Raw genomic sequence first — 25,359 nt, 5'->3', positions numbered from 1 at the left:
CATAAGACTTTTGAACAGAAAATTAGGGCTTAAACAAACATTTATAGCCCTTAGGGAACAATTGGAAGCACATGATTTTGGCAGAAAAGCCCTAACATATTAAGCCTGTATTTAATCAAATCAGTAGTCATGATGATGAATAAAACGTAATTGATAAAAATGTAAAAGACTACAATATATCAACATTTTTCAAGACTTAATTAGAATACAAAATTAATCAGGGTTAATCAGGTTGAGTACAAATTGAGTGAAGTCCCAATTACATATTATTTTCTTTCTATTCAATTAACTTTAATTCATCTTGCTCTTCTCCTACCTACTGCTTCCAAACAAATTGAACATCTGAGGATTCATGTGCAAAATAAGCAATCCTTGGATGAGTACGGTTTAACTAACTTAGTTGTAAGACTTGCCTTTGATAGGTGACTTTTCTTTACCAACTGGAAGCTAGTAGTTACTGAAAATAGGATTAAAGACTAGCATGGACCATTAAGTACATAATTGTCAAAAATCATTTCACTTTGTTAATTGAACAATTATATTTTATTAGGATTATACTTCTGATTATTTTAAAAAGTCAATGTACAGCATTTCTAGACATTAGCAGCTTAACAATGGATGCTTCTATCTTAACATAATTCTTATTTGGGAAACATCTTTGAAAATATTATAACATTGAATACATGCAAGTTCTGTAGATAAACAGAATTTTAAGAAATTGAAGAAAAAAGATAAAGAGGAGATAGCTTTTATTACACAGTACATTTCTTGGTTGCTTTCACTTGGTTTGCTTGATACGTGTGTTTCTCCATTGGTTGAAAGTCTTCGGATGGGTGAATCATTTAGTTGAAAGTTCCTCTTCTAGAAAAAATAAGAACCAGTATCAGAAGGTGACACAGGAGAGTTTGTGACCATGCTAATTTTAGCTGATGAATTACCAGAGGATCCAGCATTGCTATTGTTTCCATCAAAAGTAGCTGGAAGTAGACTAGAAGAAAATGCCACTCATTGATAACAGAACTAAAGAGATCTCTCTATGTACTCTGCTTTGTCTACATATGAGTGCAAAATCCATGACCAAGAACTGGCACTTCTCATAAGTGAAGTTTTGTAAGAGTTGTATAAGAAACCACCAGTAACAATAAATAGAAATCCATGGCCAGGCACTGTGGCTCACTCCTGTAATTCCAGCACTTTGAGAGGGTGAGGCGGGCGGATCATGAGGTCAAGAGTTCAAGACCAACCTCACCAATATGGTGAAACCCCGTCTCTACTAAAAATACAAAAATTAGCCAGGTGTGGTGGCTTGTGCCTGTAGTCTGAGCTACTTGGGAGGCTGAGGCAGGAGAATCGCTTGAACCCGAGAGGAGGAGGTTGCAGTGAGCCAAGATCTCCCCTCTGCACACCAGCCTGGGTGACAGAGAAAAAAAGAAAAGAAAAAAAAGAAATCCATTCCGGTATTTCCCATTTTTATCACTAAAACACGCTTTCTTACACATGCATTTCAATAATACTCTCAACACAAAAAAATAGACAAAAATCCAAGGAAGAAAAGATGAGCAGAAGATGCTGTTTTCCAAGGATGCATTTCTATGTATTTCTTTAATATCTCTTCATCTAACGCCCAAAATCTCACTTCTAAAAATGTATCCACCATATATTAGTGCCACACACACCTTATGAGAAAAAAACTCTGCCAGGTGCCATGACTCACGCCTGCAATCCCAGCACTTTAGGAGGCCAAGGTGGGTGGATTGCTTGAGCTCAAAAGTCTGAGAACAGCCTGGGCAACATGGCAAAACCCCATTTCTACAAAAAAAATACAAAAATTAACCAGGCGTGGTGGTGCACACCTGTGGTCCCAGCTACTCAGGGGCGAAGGTGGGAGGACTGCTTGAGCCTGGGAGGCAGAGGTTACAGTGAGCCAAGATTGTGCCACTGCACTCCCAGCCTGGGAGACAGAATGAGACCTTTTCTCAGAAAAATAAAATAATAAAAAATAAAAGAACTCAAGTTTATAGTATCCATTTGGAATATCAGTTTTAAAAATTCTAAGAATAGTTAACAATGGGCTGGGCTGGGTGGCTCATGCCTGTAATCCCAGAACTATTGGAGGCCGAGGCAGGCGGATCACGAGGTCAGGAGTTCGAGACCAGTCTGGCCAATATAGTGAAACCCCGTCTATACTAAAAATGCAAAAAAATTAGCCGGGCATGGTGGCAGGCACCTGTAGTCCCAGCTACTTGGGAGGCTGAGGCAGGAGAATCGCTTGAACTCGGGAGGCAGATGTTGTGGTGAGCCAAGATCATGCCACTGCACTCCAGCCTGGGCAACAGAGTAAGACTCTATCTCAAAAAAAAAAAGAAAAAAAAGAAAATAATAATAATGTACCATACTTCTGAATACATGCAATAATCAAAGTAGACTTAAAAAAACAAGTAAAAATGGTCAATGAATGTTTAGAATCTCATGTTAATACTTACCACAAATTATTTTCTGATAGTTGGGAAGTATCAGAAAAAAGCATGTTGGTTGTGCCTTGGAAAATCTTCTTTGGCTGATTTTGAAATGCCATTTCACCTATGACAATATAGCAGATCAAGGTAGATATGTTTTGTTTAACATGTATATTATGATTTTAACTGCAAAAGTAATGCTTGTTTACTGCAATTAATTTATAAAATACAGAAAAGTACAAAGTAAACAGTTTTAAGTAACCATTATCCAGGCATAACCATTCTTCAGTAATTTTTTAATATGTTCTATACACAATTTTTAAAAATAAAATTAGGTTTGTCCCATATATAATGTTTTTAAATCTACTTTTTGTTTTCAATGATTGTAATTTTCTTTTCTTTTCTTTTCTTTTCGAGATGGAGTCTGTCACCCAGGCTGGAGTGCAGTGGCACAACTTCAGCTCACTGCAACCTCAACCTCCCTGGTTCAAGCAATTCCCCTGCCTCAGCCTCTGGAGTAGCTGGGATTACAGGCACTTGCCACCACGCCCAGCTAATTTATTTTGTATTTTTAGTAGAGATGGGGTTTCACCATGGTGGCCAGACTGGTCTTGAACTCCTGACCTCAGGCAATCTGCCCGCCTCGGCCTCCCAAAGTGCTAGGATTACAGGCGTGAGCCACCGTGCCTGGCCTGATTATAATTTTCTTATATTATTAACTAAATTCTACAAGATTATTATATTTTATTGTTTTATTATTATTATTATCATTCTGAGAAGGAGTCACTCTGTCTCCCAGGCTGGAGTGCAGTGACGCAATGTCAGTTCACTGCAACCTCAGCCTCCCAGGTTCAAGCAGTTCTCCTGTCTCAGCCTCCTGAGTAGGTGGGATTATGGGTGCACATTACCATATCTGGCTAGTTTTTGTAATTTTAGTAGAGATGGGGGTTTCACCATGTTGACCAGGCTGGTCTCGAACTGTTGACCTCAGGTGATCCACCCACCTTGGCCTCCCAAAATCCTGAGATTATAGGCATGAGCCACTGTGCCCAGCCCTGCAAAATGATTTTATATAGCTACGTAGTAAGGCTGTTTAAGTTTAATCTCATTCCTTGTTTTAAAACTTTAGGTTGTTGCTATCCTTGTTTTGCTAACCGTATGCAATGAACTAAATAGAGACGGTCTTTTACAGCACCCAATGAACAAAGTAAGTGGATCTTTAGAGATTAAGGAGGAACATCTAATCTCAAGAAAAACTGCATTTGTGTAAACTTTGCCTTGAAGTAAATGATAAAACCTGCACAAAACCTAAAATGCAATTTAAAAAAATATAAATTGGGTTATAATACAATTCGGGTCTAAATTCAAAAATTAAAAAAAAAAAAGATAAAAACCCGCACAACGTTTTACATTCATATGGTAACTATTTCCGGACCTGAGCAAGACTGACATTCGAACCCATAACTTCTATTTGAATGAAAAAACACTAAGGTCACCATTAAGATATTGCATAGACCTTCCACAGAAATGTAATCATGACTCAAAGTTCAAAAGAAGTCTGGCATCCTGTGCCTTGCCAGATTACACTTATGCCACCATAGAAAAACTACTCAGTTCTCCTTTTTTGGTTTAAAATTGAAAACATGACAAATCAAAACAAATTCCTCATCAAAGAAAATTTGATCTTTCTTTGCTAAAACCAGCATTACTTATCAAATGATTTTTTTTTTAGATGAAGTTTTGCTCTGTTGCCCAGACTGGAGTGCAATGGCACAATCTCAGCTCACTGCAACCTCCATCTCCTGAGTTCAAGCGATTCTCCTGCCTCAGCCTCCTGAGTAGCTGGGATTACAGGCGCCCACCACCACGCCCAGCTAACTTTTTGTATTTTTAGTACAGACAGGGTTTCACCACATTGGCCAAGCTGGTCTGGAACTCCTGACCTCAGGTGATCCGCCCACCTTGGCCTCCCAAAGTGCTGGGATTACAGGAGTGAACCACTGCCCCCGGCCTCAAATGATATTTATAGGTGTCCAATTTCTGTAGTATTCCAAGGTGAAGGCTTATTTGCTCTTGCTTATTACTTTTCTTTTTCTTTCTTTCTTTCTTTTTTTTTTTTTTGAGATGGAGTCTTACTATGTTGTCTAGGCTGGGGTGCAGTGGCGTGATCTCAGCTCACTGCAACCTCCGCCTCCCGGATTCAAGCAATTCTCCTGTCTCAGCCTCCTGAGTAGCTGGGATTACAGGCATGTACCACCATGCTTGGCTAATTTTGTATTTTTAGTAGAGATAGGGTTTTGCCATGTTGGCCAGGCTGGTCTTGAACTCCTGACCTCAAGTAATCCACCCCCCGCTTGGCCTCCCAAAGTGCTAGGATTACAGGCGTGAGCCACCACACCTGGTCCATGCTCTCGATTATTCCTAATGGAAGTACCTGCTGCTTCTTACCATAAAATGTGACTTTGGAGACTCTAACCTTGATCTCATACTCTCCTTCACTTCACAGAACCCTCATTCTTTTTAGCTCCCCTGCCCACTGCCTCAGGACCTCTCTTTTATTTTTATTCTATCTTTCTCCCACATTTCATTTGTATTAATGGGGTCTGAATAGTACATAATTTATTGTTTCCCAAATGAATATGCATATTCCAAAATATATGAATAAATTTCAATTTCTGTTTATCTGTTATTTAGCCAAAAATGACCAAATGAATTTTCAGTACATTTGCATAGGGCATGCTTGAGAGGGTGGGCTATGACTTAAAATACGGAGTAGGTGGTATATTCATAATTCAGTTTGGAGTTCCCTTAGGGACATCTCAAAGAAATATGGCAGTCGTCTTTCAGAGCACCTAAAAGCAAAGTGTGAGACAGGTCACATCTCCGAAGATACTAGGCAGAAACTACATCTTTTGTATTTTTTTCTTTCTTTTTTTTTGTATATTTGTTTAGAAACTATGTCTTTTATGTTAAAATTGATCTGTAAAACTCATTTTTAAATCAAAAATTCTAAGAAAATTCCAGATAGTTTTCATGTAATAACATATTTTATGTATATATGTCTCAAAAGGAAAAATGTTTTAATTTGGTGAAACATTCTTCAATTTAAGTGTACTTTATTTTAAATACTCAATTGACCCTCGACTTCTAACAGCTCTTAAGCTGCTGATTTGAATATTTGAATATTTTTTCAACACTAGCCCAAACTTCACGGCACAGGCAAAAGACCCCTAAGCTTAGTAACTGAAGCATCTTCATAAAACAATGTGCTTCCTTTGGAAAAGAGTGTTTTCCAGAATTTAGCCCTTAATCTTCGAATGCAAAAAGTACATGCTGAGTTAGGTATGTTGTTAGGAAGACTGACATTAATTAATCCAAAATACACAAAGAACATTAAAGCATATTTCAGTATCATTTTTCTTCTTATTCTTCTTCCTCCTCTTTCTTAGTACATTTTCACAACACACATTTTTAAGTTTAATCTCCTTTCCTATTCATCCATTTCTTCTCCCCATTGTAATTAAACATCGTACTCAATATACAAATTCGATAGTGGTACTTAGGAAGAAGAGTGAGGCCTGGCTCACACCTGTAATCCCACCACTTTAGGAGACAGAGGTTGGCAGATCACCAGAGGTCAGGAGTTCGAGACCAGCCCAGCTAACATGGTGAAACCCCGTCTCTACTAAAAATACAAAAAAATTAGCCAGGCGTAGTGACGAGCACCTGTAACCACAGCTACTCAGGAGGCTGACGCAGGAGAATCGCTTGAACCCAGGAGGAGGAGGTTGCAGTGAGCCAAGATCGTGCCACTTTACTCCAACCTGAGTGACAGAGCAAGACTCTATCTCAAGTAAAAAAAAAAAAAAAAAAAAAAAAGGCAAAAGAGGATAATTTAGTGAGGTACCATTGAGAAGTGGGATCCAGGATTGTAGGAGTTTTTAAAAAACACTTCTGTTTTTTCCACTTCCCTTTTATTACTGAGTATGGGTCACTTTCCATATATTTAACCAAAAATAACTGCCATACAGAAACTAAACATCATGGGGCTGTAATCCCAGCACTTCGGGAGGCTGAGGAGGGTGGGTCATATGGTCAGGAGTTCGAGACCCGCCTGTCCAAGATGGTGAAATCCCATCTCTATTAAAAATACAAAAATTAGCTGGGCGCAGTGGTGGGCTCCTGTAATCCCAGCTACTTAGGAGGCTGAGGCAGGAGAATCACTTGAATCTGGGAGGTAGAGGGTGCAGGGACCGAGATCACGCCACTACACTCCAGCCTGGGTGACAGAGCAAGACTCCACCTCAAAAAAAGAAAAAAAAAAAAAACTAATCAAGGAACATACAACTTCATATATATTTTTAGTGTTGTAAGTTGATCTAATTTGTGTCAACTTATTCATATTATATCAATGAGTGTGTGGCAGTGAGGCAGGGGTTGACATTCAGCAAAATACTTGACTGACTCACTCTATTTGTTCATTCATTCATTTATTCTCTACTTTGTTTTAGAAAGTAATGAAGATAGCTAGCTTGGTGAGTTATATTGAAAATCTTAATAACCAAGTAAATTGGAATTAAATTTCTCATTTCACATTTATATAGAACTTTAGAGTTTTCAAAATACCTTTATACATATTTCTACTTGCGTAAAATGAAAGGACTCTAATAACTTATCAAATATATTTTAAATAAATAAAGCCTTTAAAAATAAATTCTTGTATAACAGTTGATTTTTGATATTTTATAAAATAATTTAAAGTTATAATTATCTCTGCTCATATATAAAAGTACCTTTTCTTTTTAATGATCCAAGGATACTTGGTCTAATAATGTTGGTAGGATTTTGACTTCTTCTAAAATAAAATCATCATGATCATTATAAGAAATATTTTTAACAAAATCAGCAATGACTTTCATTATAACAGATCTAAGGACATATATAAAAACAGGACTCTGTATAGGACATGGTATTACATCATTTTACTGCTTTTCTTTACATATGGGTAAAAACAGGAATGCCGTAGGAGCAAACTATCTTCTAATTCAAAAGGATTCAGGATTTTGCATCCTACAGTCTACAAAAACCTACAGTCCTGGCTGGGACTTGCCTTGAATCAAGGTGAAAATCATGGATGAAGTTGTTTAAAGTTCTAGAGATACCTCTGATCCTTATTAACAAACTTGGTCAGAGAAAGATTATGTATAAGCAGGGTGAAGGAATTATTAAATTATTCACATGTTCTTAGTCACCTGACTTTTTCAATACACAAAACGATAAACCGAAACAATGACATTTTAATGTCACTAAAAAGAAGTCACTTCTGGCTGGGGGCGGTGGCTCACACCTGTAATGCCAACACTTTGGGAGGCCAAGGTGGGCGGATCACGAGGTCATGAGATGGAAACCATCTTGGCCAACATGGTGAAACCCCATCTCTACTAAAATACAAAAAATTAGCCAGGTGTGGCGGCCCACGCCTGTAGTATCAACTATTTGGGAGGTTGAGGCAGGGGAATTGCTTGAACCTGGGAGGCAGAGGTTGCAGTGAGTCGAGATCGAGCCACTGTATTCCAGCCTGGCAACAGAGCAAGACTCCTTCTCAAAAAAAAAAAAAAAAAGTAACTTCTTTGGCACAAAACTTGGAGCTATAATTTCTTTCAAGTTTCTATAATTCTTACTTTATAAGAAATTTGGTATTTTCATACAACATAAACTTACCTGATGTATTCTTGCATAGGACTGGGAACAAGACTTGAAGGCGAATAAGGGCAATTCACGGAAGTTTGCAATGATGGAGAAAAATATTGCTAAAATCAAATTGGAACAGAGGTTTTAAAACTGCCACTCTTTTCACAAAGCAAATCATTGGTTTCCTAGGGAGGGGCAGGGATGGTGGAGAGGGAGACTAGGGTACAAAAGATCATGAGGAAATTGTATTGAGTGTGAGAACTTTATGATATCTTGATTACGGTTGTGGTTACAGAATTGCACACAATTACCAATATTAATCAACTCTGTACTTTAAAGTTGGTGAATTCAATTATATATAAGTAATACTTGAAGAAATGAAAAACTGTTTGTTAGTTAGAATCAGATGTACTGTGGCAAAATATACCCCCCAAAAGATTTGAGTGAGTGACCATTAATGTTTCTAAATATTTCCTAAATATTTCAAGGGACATAGACTTTTAGGTACTCCTTTCTTACCTTCCCAGTCCTCCTGATGGAAGAAGCCACTGAGGATACTGGAGTTAAATCAATGCACTTTAGAGAGGATGATTTCTGTAAGCTGTTGTCACTCTGTAAGCAGAAAGCAGTGGACAATTGTAGCACCAATTGCTTACTAATCAAATACCTGAGATACCTGTTGCACAGGGAAGTGAGTCCTTACTACTGACTGCACCACGGTGAAGAGCTCTCACCATCCTAAGGAAATCAGGGAACCCAAGATTCACTTCAATAAGCAAAGGTACCCTTTGCCTTTTGTGGACGAGAGCTATTTGGTGTTTGAGGGGCTACCCCACATGCCAGAAAGATCTAGAATGTGAGTACTCGATACTATAAACACAAATCCTAAATTTAAGCTCTTTGGCTTTGACCTGTGCTTTGTTATTGAAAACTATAATGGTACATCCAGGAAAGGACCAAAAAGGTTTTGGCTAGAACTAAGGTGCAAATGAGACAGTAGGAATAACTACATTTATGAAAACTATCTCTAGATTTTATATAGACAAAAATCAGGGCTTCGTAGTTCAGGATTTTAAATTCTGCCTTTTTCTTTCCAAAACAAGACAAGTGTGTATTACATGTGGCCTTCCTCTTCCTAATACACTCAGAGATTCTCTTACTCATCCATGCCAATACCTAAAGTACTTAGAATTGGGCCAGTTAAAGGACTCCAGCAGTATCGATCAATTGTATTAGCACCAAAACATGAAAAGCGATAGGCTCCAGAGATTATCAACTCATTCTCCCGGACCTACTCCAAAATCAGGGATAACTGCTCATGTAAGGTACTCAGGGTGCAAAGGAAAATAAGATGCCATCGCTTCTGTTGATGACCCATTTCTGTATCAAATAACTTCCATATCTGAAGATTGACAGTCAGAATCTCTCCTATTCAAATTTCAGTTCAGTTCCTGTTTTGTCACTATCTGGGATCTCCATGGAAAAGGACACTAAATATCATTCAGTAACCACAACGTGTACCCAGACATTTAAAAATATTAAAAAGAGATGAAAGTAAATTCTAAGTATGTTTAAATTAAAAAAGTTTTATATTAAAATGTTAGTGGGAGAATGTGTTACAGGCTGATATGGCTTGGCTGTGTCCACACCCAAATCTCATCTTGAATCATAATCCCCATAATCCCCATATGTAGTGGGAAGGACCTAGTGGGAGGATATTGAATCATGGGGGCGAATTCCCCAATGCTGTTCTCATAATAGTGAGTGAGTTCTCACAAGATCTGATGGCTTTATAAGCATCTGGCATTTCCCCTGCTGGCACTCATTTTCTCTCCTGCCACCCTGTGAAGAGGTGCCTTCCTCTGCCATAATTTTAAGTTTTCTGAGGACTACCCAGCCATGCAGAACTGAGTCAATTAAACCTCTTTCCTTTGTACATTACCCAGTCTCAGGTATTTCCTTATAACAATGTGAGAACAGACTAATACACAGGCATAAAAAATGCAATATTTTTCTAGTAAGTCTATTGTCTGTGGTTTAAGACTGTAATATATAATTCATAAATTATGGAGAAGGGAGTGAAATCATTTATTGTTTTGTTATCTAAGCATTTTAGCTAGTGCGACTGAACTTTTTTTAGGCCTGCTGGGACAGAGAAGAAACTGGTCCACAACAGCTATGGTTATGTGTCACAAAACTGTTTACTTTGAATCCCACTTTCAAACAATGATAGCTATTTTTATGAGTAAATCATAAAGCATTTCTTAAGAGTAATCAAGGGCTAGGTGCAATGGCTCAAGCCTATAATCCTAGCATTTCCCTTGAGCTCAGGAGCTCAAGACCAGCCGGGACAACATAGTGAGACCTTGTCTCAAAAAAAAAAATTAAAAAGAGCAATCAAAAATTATTTATGCAGCAGATACAATTTTTGTTTCAAACTAGAGCCTAGATTTCTAGAAATTACCACAAAACTAGATAGGCCAACACTGCAAGTCAATAAAAATTTGAAATTGTCTACAAAGCTGAAGTTATAATACCATACCAGTTTCAAGCTTTCTTCCCAAGATCGACTTATCTGTATTTCAGTTTGTATCTTCCTACAAAAGAAATCAAAATTGCAGTTTGCCCGTCTGAAAGAAAAGATATAATTAAATATACAAATTTTCAGAATAGTAATTCAAAGTACAGTACTCACCATTCATACATTGTTTCTCTATTTATTAAATCCATGGCTTCTTCCTGTAAAGGTAAGAAACTGAATACCAAGTTCCTATGATTTTATAAAATTTGATTTCATTTGGATGCACCATTATTTTTATTCACTGGGCTATAGAAGAACTAAAGAATAAACAAATCTCTGAACAAGTATCTGGTTCTCTACCCTTTATTGCTTCACAAATTATCACACCAAAGATCTATTACTTATGCATTACAGTACATCAGATATGCAGAACTGATTAGATGAAAAACTTTGTACCTTTCTTTATTCAAAAGCAAAAACATTAAGCATTCAAAATTATACGATTTTCTCTGAACTTTTTAAAGGCCTACTAGGACAGAGAAGAAACTAGTCCACAACAGCTATGGATGGCCATTAATATGATATTCATAAAAATCATTCACAGAACACAGACAACAAATGTCTATCAGGATGAGCTTGCTTAAGTAAATGATGAAACAAACATAATTTAAATCTAGTCATTGACATCAAAAAACAAGTATTACATATTATATAGGAGACAAATGGATCCTATATATGTAGAATTCTAAGAGAGGTGCTCAGAAAGACGTCCACCAGAAAGTTAACAGTGGTTATCAATGAGTAGTAAGATCTGCAGTAATGTGTTCTTTCTTCCTTTGTATATTACTATATTATTTGACTTTGTATTAATATGCAAGTATCATTTTCACATAAGTAGTTTTTTTAAAAAAAATCCACCTGTAGAAAGACATCCATGTTCGTGGATTGCGACACTTAATATTTAGATGACAGTTCTACCCAAAGTGATCTACAGATGTAATGTGGCCCTTACTGAAGTCCCAATCACAGTTTTTTACAGAAACAGAAAAATCTATCTTAAAATTCATATAGAATATCAAAGGACCCCAAATAGCCAAAACAATCTTTGAAAAGAAGAACAAAGCTGGAAGACTCATACTTCCTGATTTCAAAACTTCCTACAAAACTACATAATCAAAACAGTGTAGTTCTGGCATAAGAACAGATGCATACCCAGCACTTTGTGAGGCTGAGGGGGGTGGATCACTGGAGGTTGAAAGTTCGAGACCAGCCTGTCCAACATCGTGAAATACCGTCTCCACCAAAAATACGAAATTAGCCGGGTGTGGTGGTACATGCCTGTAATCTCAGCAGCTCAGGAGGCTGAAGCACAAGAATTGCTTGAACCCTGAAGGCAGAGGTTGCAGTGAGCTGAGATTGCACCACTGCACTCCAGCCTGAATGAGAGAGCAACACACTGTCTCAAAAAAAAAAGTGCATATAACAATGGTACAGAATGGAGAGCACAGAAATAAACCCTCACATATATGTTCAAATGATTTTTTTAAATTTCACCTGGGTGCAGGCAGGCTGAGGCCGAAAAGGGCGTCAGCCATGTTCAAATGATTTTTAACAGGGTATCAAACCATTCAATGGGGAAAGGACAATCTTTTCAACAAATGATATTGAGAAAACTGGAGATCTACATGCAAAACAATGAAGTTGAACCCTTTTCTTTTACTCTCTGTAAAAATCCACTAGAAATGGATTAAAGACTTTAACTTAAAAGCTAAAAATCTAAATCTCTTAGAAGACAACATAAGGCTAAATCTGCATGACACTGGATTTCACAATGATTTCTTGGATATGATACCAATGGCACAGGCAACAACAGAAAAAAATAGATAAATTGGTCTTCAAGAAAATTAAAAAGTTTTGTGCATCATATGACACCATCAAGAGAGTGAAAAGACAACCAGAGAATTGGAGATGATATTTGCAAATCATATATCTGAAAAGGAATGAACATCCAAAATATATACAAAACTCCTACAACTCAGCAACAACCAAAACCAACCCAATTAAAATATGGGTGAAGAGACTGAATAAATGTTTCTCAAAAGAATGCATACAAATGACCAAACAGTACTTGAAAAGATGCTCAACATCATTCATCATTATGAAAATGCAAACCGAAGCCACAGTGAGATGCCACTTAACCCCCATTAGGATAGTTATTTATTTATTTGTTTGTTTATTTATTTGAGACAGGACCTCACTCTGTCACCCAGGCTGGAGTGCAGTGGTGCAATCTCAGCTCACTGCAACCTCCACCTCCCAGGTTCAAGTGATTCTCATGTCTCAGCTTCCCGAGTAGCTGGGACTTTTTTTTTTTTTTTTTTTTTGAGACAGAGTCTCACTCTATTGCCCAGGCGGAAGTACAGTGGCACAATCTCAGCTCACTGCAACCTCTGCCTCTTAGGTTCAAGCGATTCTCCTGCCTCAGCCTCCTGAGTAGTTGGGATTACAGGCACCTGCCACCACACTCACCTAATTTTTGTATTTTTAGTAGAGATGGCATTTCACCATTTGATCAGGCTGGTCTCAAACTCTTGACCGCAGATGATCCACCCGCCTCGGCCTCCCAAAGTGCTGGGATTACAGGGGTCAGCCACTGCACATGGCCAAATTTCTAAATTTTCTAGAACATCATTTCATCCTTATCTCATCCTTTTTTATATTATTTCTACTTTATATATATTCTATGATGCACATGATATAATAGCACAGTGGTATATGTCCAAAATGTATAAGTAAATGCAGTATACCTATGTTGGGGGCATGTGCTTAAACATTTTCTCCTGAGATGTGATGTGTGATCAAAAGAGTTTAAAGATTGTTGTCTATATAGTATAAATAATAAATGTTTGGGGTAGTCCATAATAGAAGAGTGGTGTCAGTTGTGTGAAAGCAATAAAATTTGGCGACATACTGTGGCTCATGCCTGTAATCCCAGCACCTTGGGAGGCCAAGGCAGGAGGATTCCTTGAACTCAGAAGTTCAAGATCAGCCTGGGTAACATAGCAAGAACTCATCGCTACTAAAAGAAAAAAAAAATTAGCTGGGCACATGTGGTATGCATGCCAGTAGACCTAGGACTCAGGAGGCTGAAGTGGGAGGATCTCTTGAGCCTGGGAGATTGAGGCTGCAGTGAGTCACAATTCTGCTACTGCACTCCGGCCTGGGCAACATGAGATCCTGTCTCAATCAATCAATCAACCTATCAATCAATATTTGACCTAGTCCTTCAAAGATGTATAAAATATGAATAAGCAGTGAGTAGAGGGAAAGGTATTCCAAGCAGAAGAAACCATATGAACAAAAGTTTACAAGAGGGAAAAAGTACAGCAGATTTGGAGATAGTGAGACTATCTTGTTTGAAACTGAGTTTGTGCTCCAAAGTAGTGAGAGAGAAAACAGGAGAGGTTAAGACAGGGCCAGATTTATAGGCTCCTAAATAATCAGAGTTTGAATGTAAAGGATTTGGGCAGAATTACTTAGTTGTCAGAACCACAGCCTTTGGAAATAGAAATGAGTCAACCCCCAGCTCTATAACCTGTGCAAACTTAGGCAGGAGACGTCACCTGAGAGTCAATTTCTTCAGCCATATGAAGATGATGATAAGAATGAGGGTGATGAGGTGGCTATACAGTTCTCGTCACAGTGCCTGGCAAACAGTTCAGTGCTTAACATATGTTAGCTATTTTTATTATTATTCAATAGGTAATGGGAAGCCATTGTAACATTTTGCATGGGGGGAAGAAAGTGAAAATAATGTTTAAAAAAAGTTGGCTGGGTGCGGTGGCTCACGCCTGAAATCCCAGCACTTTGGGAGGCTGAGGCAGGTGGATCACTAGGTCAGGGGTTCAAGACCAGCCTAGCTAAGATGGCGAAACCCCGTCCGTACTAGAAATACAAAAAAATTAGCCAGGCCTGGTGGCATGTGCCTGTAATCCCAGCTACTCGGGAGACTGAGGCAGAGAATTGATTGAACCTGGGAGGCAGAGGTTTAAGTGAGCGGAGATTGCTCCACTGTACTCCAGCCTGGGCAAAAGAGTGAGATTCCATCTCAAAAAAAAAAAAAAAAAAAGTTGGTATTGATTGTGGAAGTTGGATTAAACTGGGGGAGACAGAAAATCTATTGGGATATTATTTCAGTAATATAGACCCAAGGGACAGAAGAAGGAAGTGGCAGTGAGAACAAAGAGGATATTGTCAAAGAAGAATTAGTAGGATTAGAAGCCTAATTGGATACAGTAGAAAAATAAGGAAGAACTGAAGATAAATCGAGAGCTTCGAGTCTTAAAACTGGGACTATTTTGATACCATTACAGAAAATGAGGGAATTGGAGAAGGTAATTTAAGAAGATAATTAGTCTTTTAAAAACAATGGAATAACAGTAAATTCAGCAAAATGTAATTGTTAGTATAGTTGTCTGATTTAACATTATGTAGATATTCTCCTCCAGTGTGAAGCTCAAAGTATTTTGTAGTTCATTCGGTCAACAAGTAAAGAGCAGGTAGTTTTGTGAAACTGAGATCGAATTCTGCTTAATATTCTTTCCACTGAAAGTTGGAGCATTAGCCAAAATCAGCTATTGAAGGTTGTTAGGAGGAATGTTGACTCTTTTTCATTTATGTCTTGCCTATTTCCAAAATGGATTTGAGATGGCTTATAATAAAGTCAGATTGTTAAAATAAGTATAAAAGGTCAAGAGCCATGCACTATAACTGTAAGAAGCAGAGTACAGTATACTATAAATCTAGTTTAAGGAGAGTTGTTATACTTGGATGTTAAAGTTAGCTTTCCATTTTTTAGGATGCATGGTAAAAATGGGAACTATAAGTTACCAACTTCTGCTCTCTGAGGGAAACTACGCCTGAAAGATTTTAGTTGCAGAGTGCCTGCAGAGTACCCAATAAAGGCTTGTTGAAAGAAGGAAACAATCTGTAAACTAAGATCAAATTAAAAAAAATTTTTTTTTTTTTTGAGATGGAGTCTCACTCTGTCACCCAGGCTGCAGTGCAGTGGCGCAATCGCGGCTCACTGTGCAACCTCTGCCTCCCGGGTTCAAGCTGTCCTCTGCTTTAGCCTCCCATGCCTAGCTATTTTTTTTTTTTTTTTAGTAGAGACGGGCGTTCACCATTTGGCCTTTGTCACCCAAGCTGGAGTGCAGTGGTACAATCTCAGCTCACTGCAACCTCCAGCTCCCGGGTTCAAGCAATTCTCCTGCCTCAGTCTCCCCAGTAGCTGGGATTACAGGCATGCGCCACCATGCCCAGCTAATTTTTGTATTTTTTAGTAGAGATGGGGTTTCACCATGTTGGTCAGGCTAGTCTCAAACTCCTGACCTCAAGCGATTCACCTGCCTTGGCCTCCCAAAGTGCTGGGATTACAGGCATGAGCCACCGCGCCTGGCCCAAATTTATTTTAAAACAAGTTAGGCTATTCCCTTAAATAACTCCTCTTCATAAAAGAGACTAGGTGCTTATTAAGTTCCAAAGAAAACTCAAAAACATATCAGAAAAATATAATTTCATTGCTTTACTAGACTAGAAAATTGTGACAAAGTCTCTAAGACAGACATTGTAAAACCTGGCCAGCAGCAGAAAAAGCCTCCAAACACAGATGATATCCAAATTGTGCCTGTTGTGATCATAACCTGTACTCCAGCTAGTGCAATCTGCTTTAAATGTCTTCATCTCCTAAAGTTCCCCTATGTTTGTGTCTAACTTCAGTTTGAACAATCCAGCTAACATAAAATGAAAACTGTAATATGTATTATTAAAGTTTATATTTGTGAAGATATGACTACAAGGAATTCTAGAAATGCAGAGGTAGTACACCAGAAGACCATTTTCACATTTCACATGAAGTATTCACATTCATCAACGCTTTAAAAAATACCCTGAAAAGGCTGGGCACCGTGGCTCATGCCTGTAATCCCAGCACTTTGGGAGGCCAAGGCGGGTGGATCACGGACTCAGGAGTTCACGATCAGCTTGGCCAAAATGGCGAAACCCCCGTCTCTACTAAAAATACAAAAAAAAAAAAAAACCCACAATAGCCAGGCATGGTGACCGGTGCCTATAATCCCAGCTATTTGGGAGATTGAGGCAGAGAACTGCTTGAACCCGGGAGGCAAAGGTTGCAGTGAGCTGAGATCACACCACTGCACTCCAGCCTGGGCGACAGAGCAAGACTCCATCTCAAAAAAAAACCACAAAAAACAAAATAAACCAAAAAAAAAAAAAAAAACAACCCTGAAAATAGCCGGGGTGGTGGCTCACACCTGTAATCCCAGCACTTTGGGAGGCCAAGGTGGGCAGATCACCTGAGGTCCAAACTTCAAGACCAGCCTGACCAACATGGAGAAACCCCATCTCTACTAAAAGTGCAAAATTAGCCAGGTGTAGTGGCACATGCCTGTAATCTCAGCTACTCAGGAGGCTAAGGAAAGAGAATAACTTGAACCCGGGAGGCAGAGGTTGCGGTGAGCCGAGATTGTGCCACTGCACTCCAGCCTGGGCAACAAGAGCAAAACTCTGTCTCAAAAAACAAAAACAAAAACAAAAAGAAAACCCTGAAAAATGTTGTTTTTCTGTAATAAATTTCTGCCAAGCAGCATGACTATTTACATAGGCTATTGCAACTCCTAAACATGCACAGATGAGGATAAAACTGAGTTGTAACAGATTCAAGCTGCCGTAGTCTAATACATGGGACTTTTCTTTTCTTTCCCCTTCCCCCTTCTCCACTTTTCCCCTTCTCCCCCTCCCCTCTTCTTCTTTTCTTTTCTTTTGAGATGGAGTTTCATCTATAGCTGCCCACAACTGTGCCCAGCTAATTTGTGTGTGTGTGTGTGTTTTTAGTGTAGACAGGATTTCACCATGTTGGCCAGGTGGCTCTCGAACTCCTGACCTCAGGTGATCCACTCACCTCAGCCTCCCAAAGTGCTGGGATTACAGGAGTGAGCCACCACGCCCAACCTTCTTTTCTTTTTTAAGAGATGGGGTCTCACCCAGGTTGGAGTGCAGTGGCAAGATCATAGCTCACTGCAGACTCAAACTCCTGTGCTTAAGTGGTCCTCCTGTCTCAGCCTCTTGAGTAGCTGAGACTGTAGATGTGTGCCACCATGCCCGGCAAATTTTTCTCTTTTTTTTTTGAGATGGAGTTTTGCTCTTGTTATTCAGGCTGGAGTGCAGTGGTGCTATTTTTGGCTCACTGCAACCTCTGCCTCCAGGTTCAAGTAATTCTCCTGCCTCAGCCTCCCAAGTAGCCAGCATTACAGGCATGGACCACCATGCCTGGCTAATTTTGTATTTTTAGTAGAGATGGGGTTTCTCAATGTTGGTCAGGTTGGTCTTGAACTCCCGACCTCAGGTAATCTGCCCGTCTCTGCCTCCCAAAGTGCTGAGATTACAGGCATTAGCCACTGTGCCCAGCCAGCCAATTAAAAAAAATTTTTTTAGAGATGGAATCTCTCTATGTTGCCCAGGGTGGTTGAACTGGCCTCAAGTGATCCTCCTGCTTCGGCCTCTCAAGTTACTGAAATTATGGGCATGAGCCACCACACCCAGCTTAATTTCTTTTTATTGAGTTTTACTTAAGACACTATAGAGAAAGTCAATTTCTTACTGGGTGCCAATGACTCATATCCTGTTTAACAAATCAGGAATTAAATATAAAGTTATATAACAAAAAACTGTGAGGAAACTGTTAAGGGTTGAATTGTGTCCCCCAAAATTCATATGTTGAAGTCCTAATCCTCAGTGCCTCAGCATGTGACCTCATTAAGAGACAGAATATTTGCAGAAGCAAGCAAGTTAGGATGAGGTCATTAGAGTGGACCCTAATCTAATATGACTGCTGTCCTTCATGAAAAGGAGAAACTTAGAAACAAACACATATGCAGGGAGAACACTATGTGAACTTGAAGATAGCCGTCAGCAAGCCAAGGGCAGAGGCCTAGAGCAGATCCTCCTTCTCAGCCCTCAGAAGGAACCAACCCTACTGACATCTTTATCTCAGACTTCAAGCCCTAAGAAATGTGAAACAATATATTTCTGTTGTTTAAGCCACCCAGTTTGTGATATTTTATTACGGAAGCCTGAGCAAACTAATATACAAACTGTTTCTGTATGGCACTTATTTATGTTTAGAGCTTTGGGAAACAGGGAACTATAGACTGAATACATTAAGATCTTTTGGAATACAAGCTCAATTTGTATTAGGGGCCACACGTGGTGGCTCATCTCTACAAAACTTTAAAAAATTAGCCAGGCATGGTGGTGTGCCCCTGTAGTCCTAGCTAGTTGGGAGGCTGAGGCAAGAGGATCACTTTAGCCCAGGAATTTCAGGCTGCAGTGAACTATGATCATGCCACTACACTTCAGCCTGGGCAACAGAGCAAGATCCTGTCTCACAAATAAAAATTTTTAGGAAATGAAAATTACACAAAAATAATTTCTATTTAGGAATAATGACTCTTTAGAAAATTAACTTCCAGCTTGATGTTCTCAAGCTCTTTAATACTTAGAAAACAGCTAACAACAACAGTTGAGAAGAAATTGTCCATTAACTGCCTAATAGGAAAGGTGTAATATAAAGCAAATGTTGGCCCAGAATCTAACATTGACTTGGGATTGCATGATTATTTAAAATTAAAAGTAAATCTCATCAAACTATTTTAAAGGAGGCTGGGTTTCGTGCCTCACGCCTATAATCCCAGCACTTTAGGAGGCCAAGGAAGGCGGATCACCAGAGTTCAGGAGGTCGGGACCAGCCTGGCCAACATGGTGAAACCCCATCTTTATTAAAAAATAATAATAATACAAAAATTAGCTGTGGGAGTGAAGGGGTGTGGGCACCTGTACTCCCAGCTACTTGGGAGGCTGAAGTGAGAGAATTGCTTGAACCCAGGAGGCAGAGGTTGCAGTGAGCTGAGATTGTGCTACTGCACTCCAGCCTGAATGACAGAGTAAAACTCCATCTCAAAAAAAAAAAAAAAACAAAAACAAAAACCCACAAAACCAAACAAACTCTTTTACAGGAAATACAGAGGATAAAAGAACATATTAACACCACATGGAAGCAAAATCAGAATGTGGGATATTTTACAGTACAAATGGCCCGGATTCTTCAATAAATAAGAGGCACAGAACAAAAAACAGGCAAAAAATTCTGTTTTATAGCATGGTACTGGTACCAAAACAGACACATAGACCAATGGAACAGAACAGAGACTTCAGAAATAACACCACACATCTACAACCAACTGCTCTTTGACAGATCTGACAAAAACAAGCAATGGGGAAAGGATTCCCTATTCAATAAATGGTACTGGGAAAACTGGCTAGCCATGTGCAGAAAACTGAAATTGGACCCCTTCCTTATACTTTATACAAAAATTAATTCAGGATGGATTAAAGACTTAAATGAAAAACCCAAAACCATAAAAACCCTGGAAGAAAACCTAGGCAATGCCATACAGGACAGAGGCATGGGCAAAGACTTCATGATGAAAACACCAAAAGCAATTGCAACAAAATCCAAAAATGACCAATGAGATCTAATTAAACTAAAGCTTCTGCACAGCAAAAGAAACTATCATCAGAGTGAACAGGCAGCCTACAGCATGGGAGAAAAGTTTTGCAATCTATCCATCTGATAAAGGTCTAATATTCAGAATCTACAAGGAATTTAAATTTACAAGGAAAAAAGAACAACTCCATCAAAAAGTAGGCAAAGGATATAAACAGACACTTCTCAAAAGAAGACATTTATGTGGCCAAGAAACATATAAAAAAAAGCTCAACATCACTGATCATTAGAAAAATGCAAATCAAAACCACAATGAGATACCATCTTATGCCAGTCAGAATGGCATTTACTAAAAAGAAACAATAGATGCTTGCAAGGCTGTGGAGAAATAGGAACACTTTTACACTGTTGGTGGGAATGTAAATTAGTTCAACCATTGTGGAAGACAGTATGGCGGTTCCTCAAGGATCTAGAACCAGAAATACCGTTTGACTCAGAAGTTCCATTACTGAGTATATACCCAAAGGAATATAAATCATTCTACTATAAAGACACGTGCTTGGATATGTCTTTGTAGCAATCTGTAAGAAAAAAATTTAAAAAAAAAACACATGCATACGTATGTTTATTGCAGCACTATTTACAATAGCAGAGACATGGAGAACCAACCCGAATGCCCATCATTGAAACTGGATAATGAAAATGTGATACATATACACCATGGAATACTATGCAGCCATAAAAAAGGATGAGTTAATGTCCTTTGCAGGGACATGGATGAAGCTGGAAGCCATCATCCTCAGCAAACTAACACAGGAACAGAAAAACCAAACAATGCATGTTCTCACTCATAAGTGGGAGTTGAACAATGAGAACACATGAACACAGGGAGGGGAACAACACACACCAGGGTGTGGGTGGCGAGGGGAGGGAAACTAGATGACTTGTCAATAGGTACAGCAAACCACCATGGCACATGTATACCTATGTAACAAACCAACACATTCTGCACATGTATCCTGGAACTTGAGTAAAATAAAATAAAAACGTTGTTTTAAATAAAAGAGATCTAAGAGGCCGGGCACAGTGGCTCACACCTGTAATCCCAGTACTTTGGAAGGCCAAGGCGGGTGTATCACAAGGTCAGAATTTCAAGACCAGCCTGGCCAAGATGGTGAAACCCCAGCTCTACTAAAAATACAAAAATTAGCTAGGTGTAGTGCCAGGTGCCTGTAATTCCAGCTACTCGGGAGGCTGAGGTAGAGATTCATTTGAACCTGGGAGGCGGAGGTTGCAGTGAGCCAAGATCATGCCACTTCACTACAGCCTGTGCAAAAAAGTGAGACTCCGTCAAAAAAAAAAAAAAAAAAAAAAAAAGAGAGAGATCTAAGAGATATATATCAACTAAATGTCATATTTGGATTGTGTTTAGATCAGTTAAAAATGCATTTTTGAGAATTAGGAAAAGTATAACATGGCTTTACATGACATGAAGCAATAAGGTAATTTGTTATGCATAATGATGGCATTGTGATAATGGGGGAAAAAAGTCCTTCTCATACTCATAAACTTGGGTAAAAAGATATGTCAGAGATTTATGTTAAAGTACTCTTTCCTACCCCTAAAAAAAGAAGAGGATAGATGAAAAAGGATGCACAAAATGTGGATAATTGTTAAAGCTGGGTGTTAGGTACATGGAGATTCTATAGTGTATATGTTTTCAATTTTCCATTTAAAAAGATTTTTTAATAAAGTACCCCAGGCACCATGCATAATTACTTACAGTCGTCCCTTGGTATATGTGGGGAATTGGTTCCAGCACCCACCACCCCCACATATACCAAAATCCACACATACTCAAGTCCACAGTAGGCCCTCTGGAACCTGAGGATACAAAAAGTCAGCCATACATATAGAAGGATTTCACATTCCAAGAATACTGCATTTTTTATCTGCATTATCTGTGTATAAGTGCACCCACACCATTCAAATCCACGTTGTTCAAGTTTGGGGGTTCCTTAAAAAACAAAAAAATAGAGTTACCACATGATCCAGCAATCCCACTCCAAGGTATATAACCCACCAAAAAGGAAGTCAGTATATGGAATTGATGTCTACACTCTCATGTCTGTTGCAGCACTGTTCACAATAGCTAAGATTTGGAAGAAGCCTAAGTGTTCATCAACAGATGAATGGATAAAGAAAACGTGACACATATAAACAAGGAGTACTATTCAGCCATAAAAAGAATGAGATCGCCAGGCGCAGTGGCTCATGCCTGTAATCCCAGCACTTTTGGAGGTTGAGGCGGGATCACCTGAGGTCAGGAGTTTGAGACCAGCCTGGCCAACATGGCAAACCCCCGTCTCTACAAAAAAATACAAAAATTAGCTGGGCGTGGTGGTGCAGGCCTATAATCTGAGCTACTCGGGAGGCTGAGGCAGTAGAATCGCTTGAACCTGGGAGGCAGATGTTGCAGTGAGCCAAGATGGTGCCACTGAACTCCAGCCTGGGTGATAGAGCGAGAATGACTAAAAAAAAAAAAATGAGATCCAGTCATTTACAGCAACATGGATGAAACTGGAAACTGGAGGTCATGTTAAGTGAAATAAGCCAGGCACAGGAAGACAAACATTGCACATTCTCACTTATCTCCTTTTATCTTTTCTTCTTCTCTTCTTCTTCTTCCTCTTCTCTTCTCTTCCTCTTCCTCTTCCTCCTCTTCTTTCTTCCCCTTCCCCTTCCTCTTCTTCTTCTTCTTCTTCTTCCTCCCTCCTCCTCCTCCTCTTCTTCTTCTTCCTCTTCTTCTTCCCCCCTCCTCCTCCTCCTCCTCTTCCTCCTCCTCCTCATCTTCTTCCTCTTCCTCTTCCTCTTCCCCTTCCCCTTCCCCTTCTTCTTCTTCTTCTTCTTCTTCTTCTTCTTCTTCTTCTTCTTCTTCTTCTTCTTTCTTTTCTTCTTTCTTTCTTCTTTCTTTCTTTCTTTCTTTCTTCTTTCTTCTTTCTTCTTTCTTCTTTCTTCCTTCTTTCTTCTTCTTCTTCTTTCTTCTTTCTTCTTCTTCTTCTTGCTCTGTAACCCAGGCTGCAGTAGAGTAGAATGACCTTGGCTCACTGCAACCTCCTCCTCCTATGTTCAAGTTATTCTCTTGCCTCACCACCACCATGCCTGGCTAATTTTTGTAGTTTTAGTAGAGACAGGGTTTCACCATGTTGGCCAGGCTGGTCTCAAACTCCTGACCTCAAGTGATCTGCCCACCTTGGTCTCCCAAAGTGCAGGGATTACAGGCGTCAGCCACCACACCCAGCCTCATGTTCTCACTTATTTGTGGGAGGTAAAAATGAAAACAATTGAACTCATGGTGATAGAGATTAGAAGGATGATTATCAGAGGCTGGAAAGGGTAAATGAGGGGTGGCGAGGAAGTGGGATGGTTAATGGGTACAAAAATTTAGTTAGAACAAATAAGACTTAGTATTTGCTAGCACAACAGGGTGACTATAGTCGATAATAATTTAATTGTACATTAAAAATAACTAAAAGTATAATTGGATTGTTTGTAACACAAAGGATAAATGCTTGAAGGGATGGATACTCCATTTACCCTGATGTGATTATTACACATTGCATGCCTATATCAAAGTATCTCATGTACTCCATGGCACCTGTAAAAATTAAATTACTTTTTAAAGACCAAGGTTGTTAAAGGGTCAGTTGTAATTCTTTTCATACTCGTAACAATCCTATGAGATAGCCAATATTATTCCCCTTTTTTGATAAAATCAACACCCTTATTGATGTTGTTAAAGTGAAAGTTTAGAATGTAATGGGGAGAGAACTAGACATTTCCGTTTTGCACTTAAAATGTTAAGTTTAATAAGGACAACGAAATCAGTCAAAGAATGCATGTAAAGAAATATGTAATTTGTGCCAGGCGCAGTGGCTCATGCCTGTAATCTCAGCACTTTGGGAGGCTGAGGCAGGCAGATAACTTGAGGTCAGGAGTTTGAGACCAGCCTGATCAACATGGTGAAACCCCATCTCTACTAAAAATACAAAAAAATTAGCCAGGTATGGTGGCTCACACCTATGATCCCAGCTATTCAGGAGGCTGAGGAAGGAGAATCCCTTGAACCCAGGAGGCAGAGGTTGTAGTGAGCTGAGATAGCAGCACTGCACTCCTGCATGGGCAACAGAGTGAGACTCCGTCTCCAAAAAAAAAGAAATGAGCAACTTAAGATATCTATCAGGCCATTAAACCGCTGAAAATAAGTCTTAATTTTCCATTCAATCAGTATCTGGACTGAAAATTAATGTTTTTCTATTTTCCCATCTTATTCATTTTCTACTTTTCATGTAAAATGTTTATATGTCACTATGGAAATAAACTGTGTTAAATTTATATTCCTAACCAATGTAAATTAGTATTTATATCAAGCTTCATCAGCAAATAGCAACATATAACCCATCTTCAAATATTTGGCTTAATTTAGGAGAAGCAAAGAAATGTATTGCACAGATAAACCAGAGGTCACTTTAACTACTCATCCGAAGTTGCTGAATTCTTTAAGAATTTCTAAAACAGCTACATACAAAAACGGGAATAAAAGAAGTTTTACCCACTAAAAAGTAAAAAACCGGCCTGGTGCAGTGGCTCATGCCTATAATCCCAGCACTTAGGGAGGCTGAGGTTGGCGGATCACCCGAGGTCAGTTGGAGACCAGCCTGGCCAACATGACGAAACCCTGTCTCTACTACAAATACAAAAATTAGCTGGGCACGGTGGCAGGTGCCTGTAATCCCAGCTACTTGGGAGGCTGGGGCAGGAGAATCGCTTGAACCCAGGAGGAGGAGGTTGCAGTGAGCTGAGATCGTGCCACTGCACTCCAGCAGGGACAAGGCAACAGAGTGAGGCTCTGTCTCAAAAAAAACAAAGGTATGAACAACCGTTTTTACCATACTTTCTTGGTAGTGTATAAACTGACCTTAGGAAGGCATGGCACTGGGGTGAAAGGGAGAGAGGGAAAGGAAGCAAGAGTTGGAGGGCTAATAACTAGGATTACAAGAGAGTATTATGGGCTTTGTAACACTGAAACAGGGAAATGGGAGCTGGAA

The 25,359-nt window shown here is 39.2% G+C and overlaps 1 protein-coding gene across 6 annotated transcripts in view; it reads right to left on the bottom strand.

Annotated features, from left to right (window-relative positions):
• Window positions 1–732: 732 nt before the first annotated feature.
• The window catches only part of PABIR3 (PABIR family member 3), a 49,396-nt gene continuing 24,769 nt past the window's right edge, over window positions 733–25,359 (bottom strand). For 4 of the 6 annotated variants that reach the window (XM_008989932.4, XM_008989935.5, XM_008989934.5 and 1 more), the window contains exons 5-11: window positions 10,843–10,886; window positions 10,690–10,744; window positions 8,667–8,759; window positions 8,178–8,266; window positions 7,250–7,311; window positions 2,484–2,580; window positions 733–861 (exon numbers count right to left, since the gene is read on the bottom strand). In XM_008989932.4, the coding sequence (XP_008988180.1) occupies window position 861; window positions 2,484–2,580; window positions 7,250–7,311; window positions 8,178–8,266; window positions 8,667–8,759; window positions 10,690–10,744; window positions 10,843–10,886 (441 nt within the window). In that variant the 3' untranslated portion in view covers window positions 733–860. Of the gene's footprint in view, window positions 989–2,483; window positions 2,581–7,249; window positions 7,312–8,177; window positions 8,267–8,666; window positions 8,760–10,689; window positions 10,745–10,842; window positions 10,887–25,359 lie in introns of all 6 variants that reach the window. The other 2 variants (XM_078362913.1, XR_013531545.1) reach the window with 2 other exon arrangements.

Source organism: Callithrix jacchus, chromosome X (assembly GCF_049354715.1).
Source record: "Callithrix jacchus isolate 240 chromosome X, calJac240_pri, whole genome shotgun sequence".
Lineage (NCBI taxonomy): Eukaryota > Metazoa > Chordata > Mammalia > Primates > Cebidae > Callithrix > Callithrix jacchus.
The sequence above is the reverse complement of the archived record's forward strand: the minus strand, read 5'-3'. Positions and strand labels throughout refer to the sequence as shown.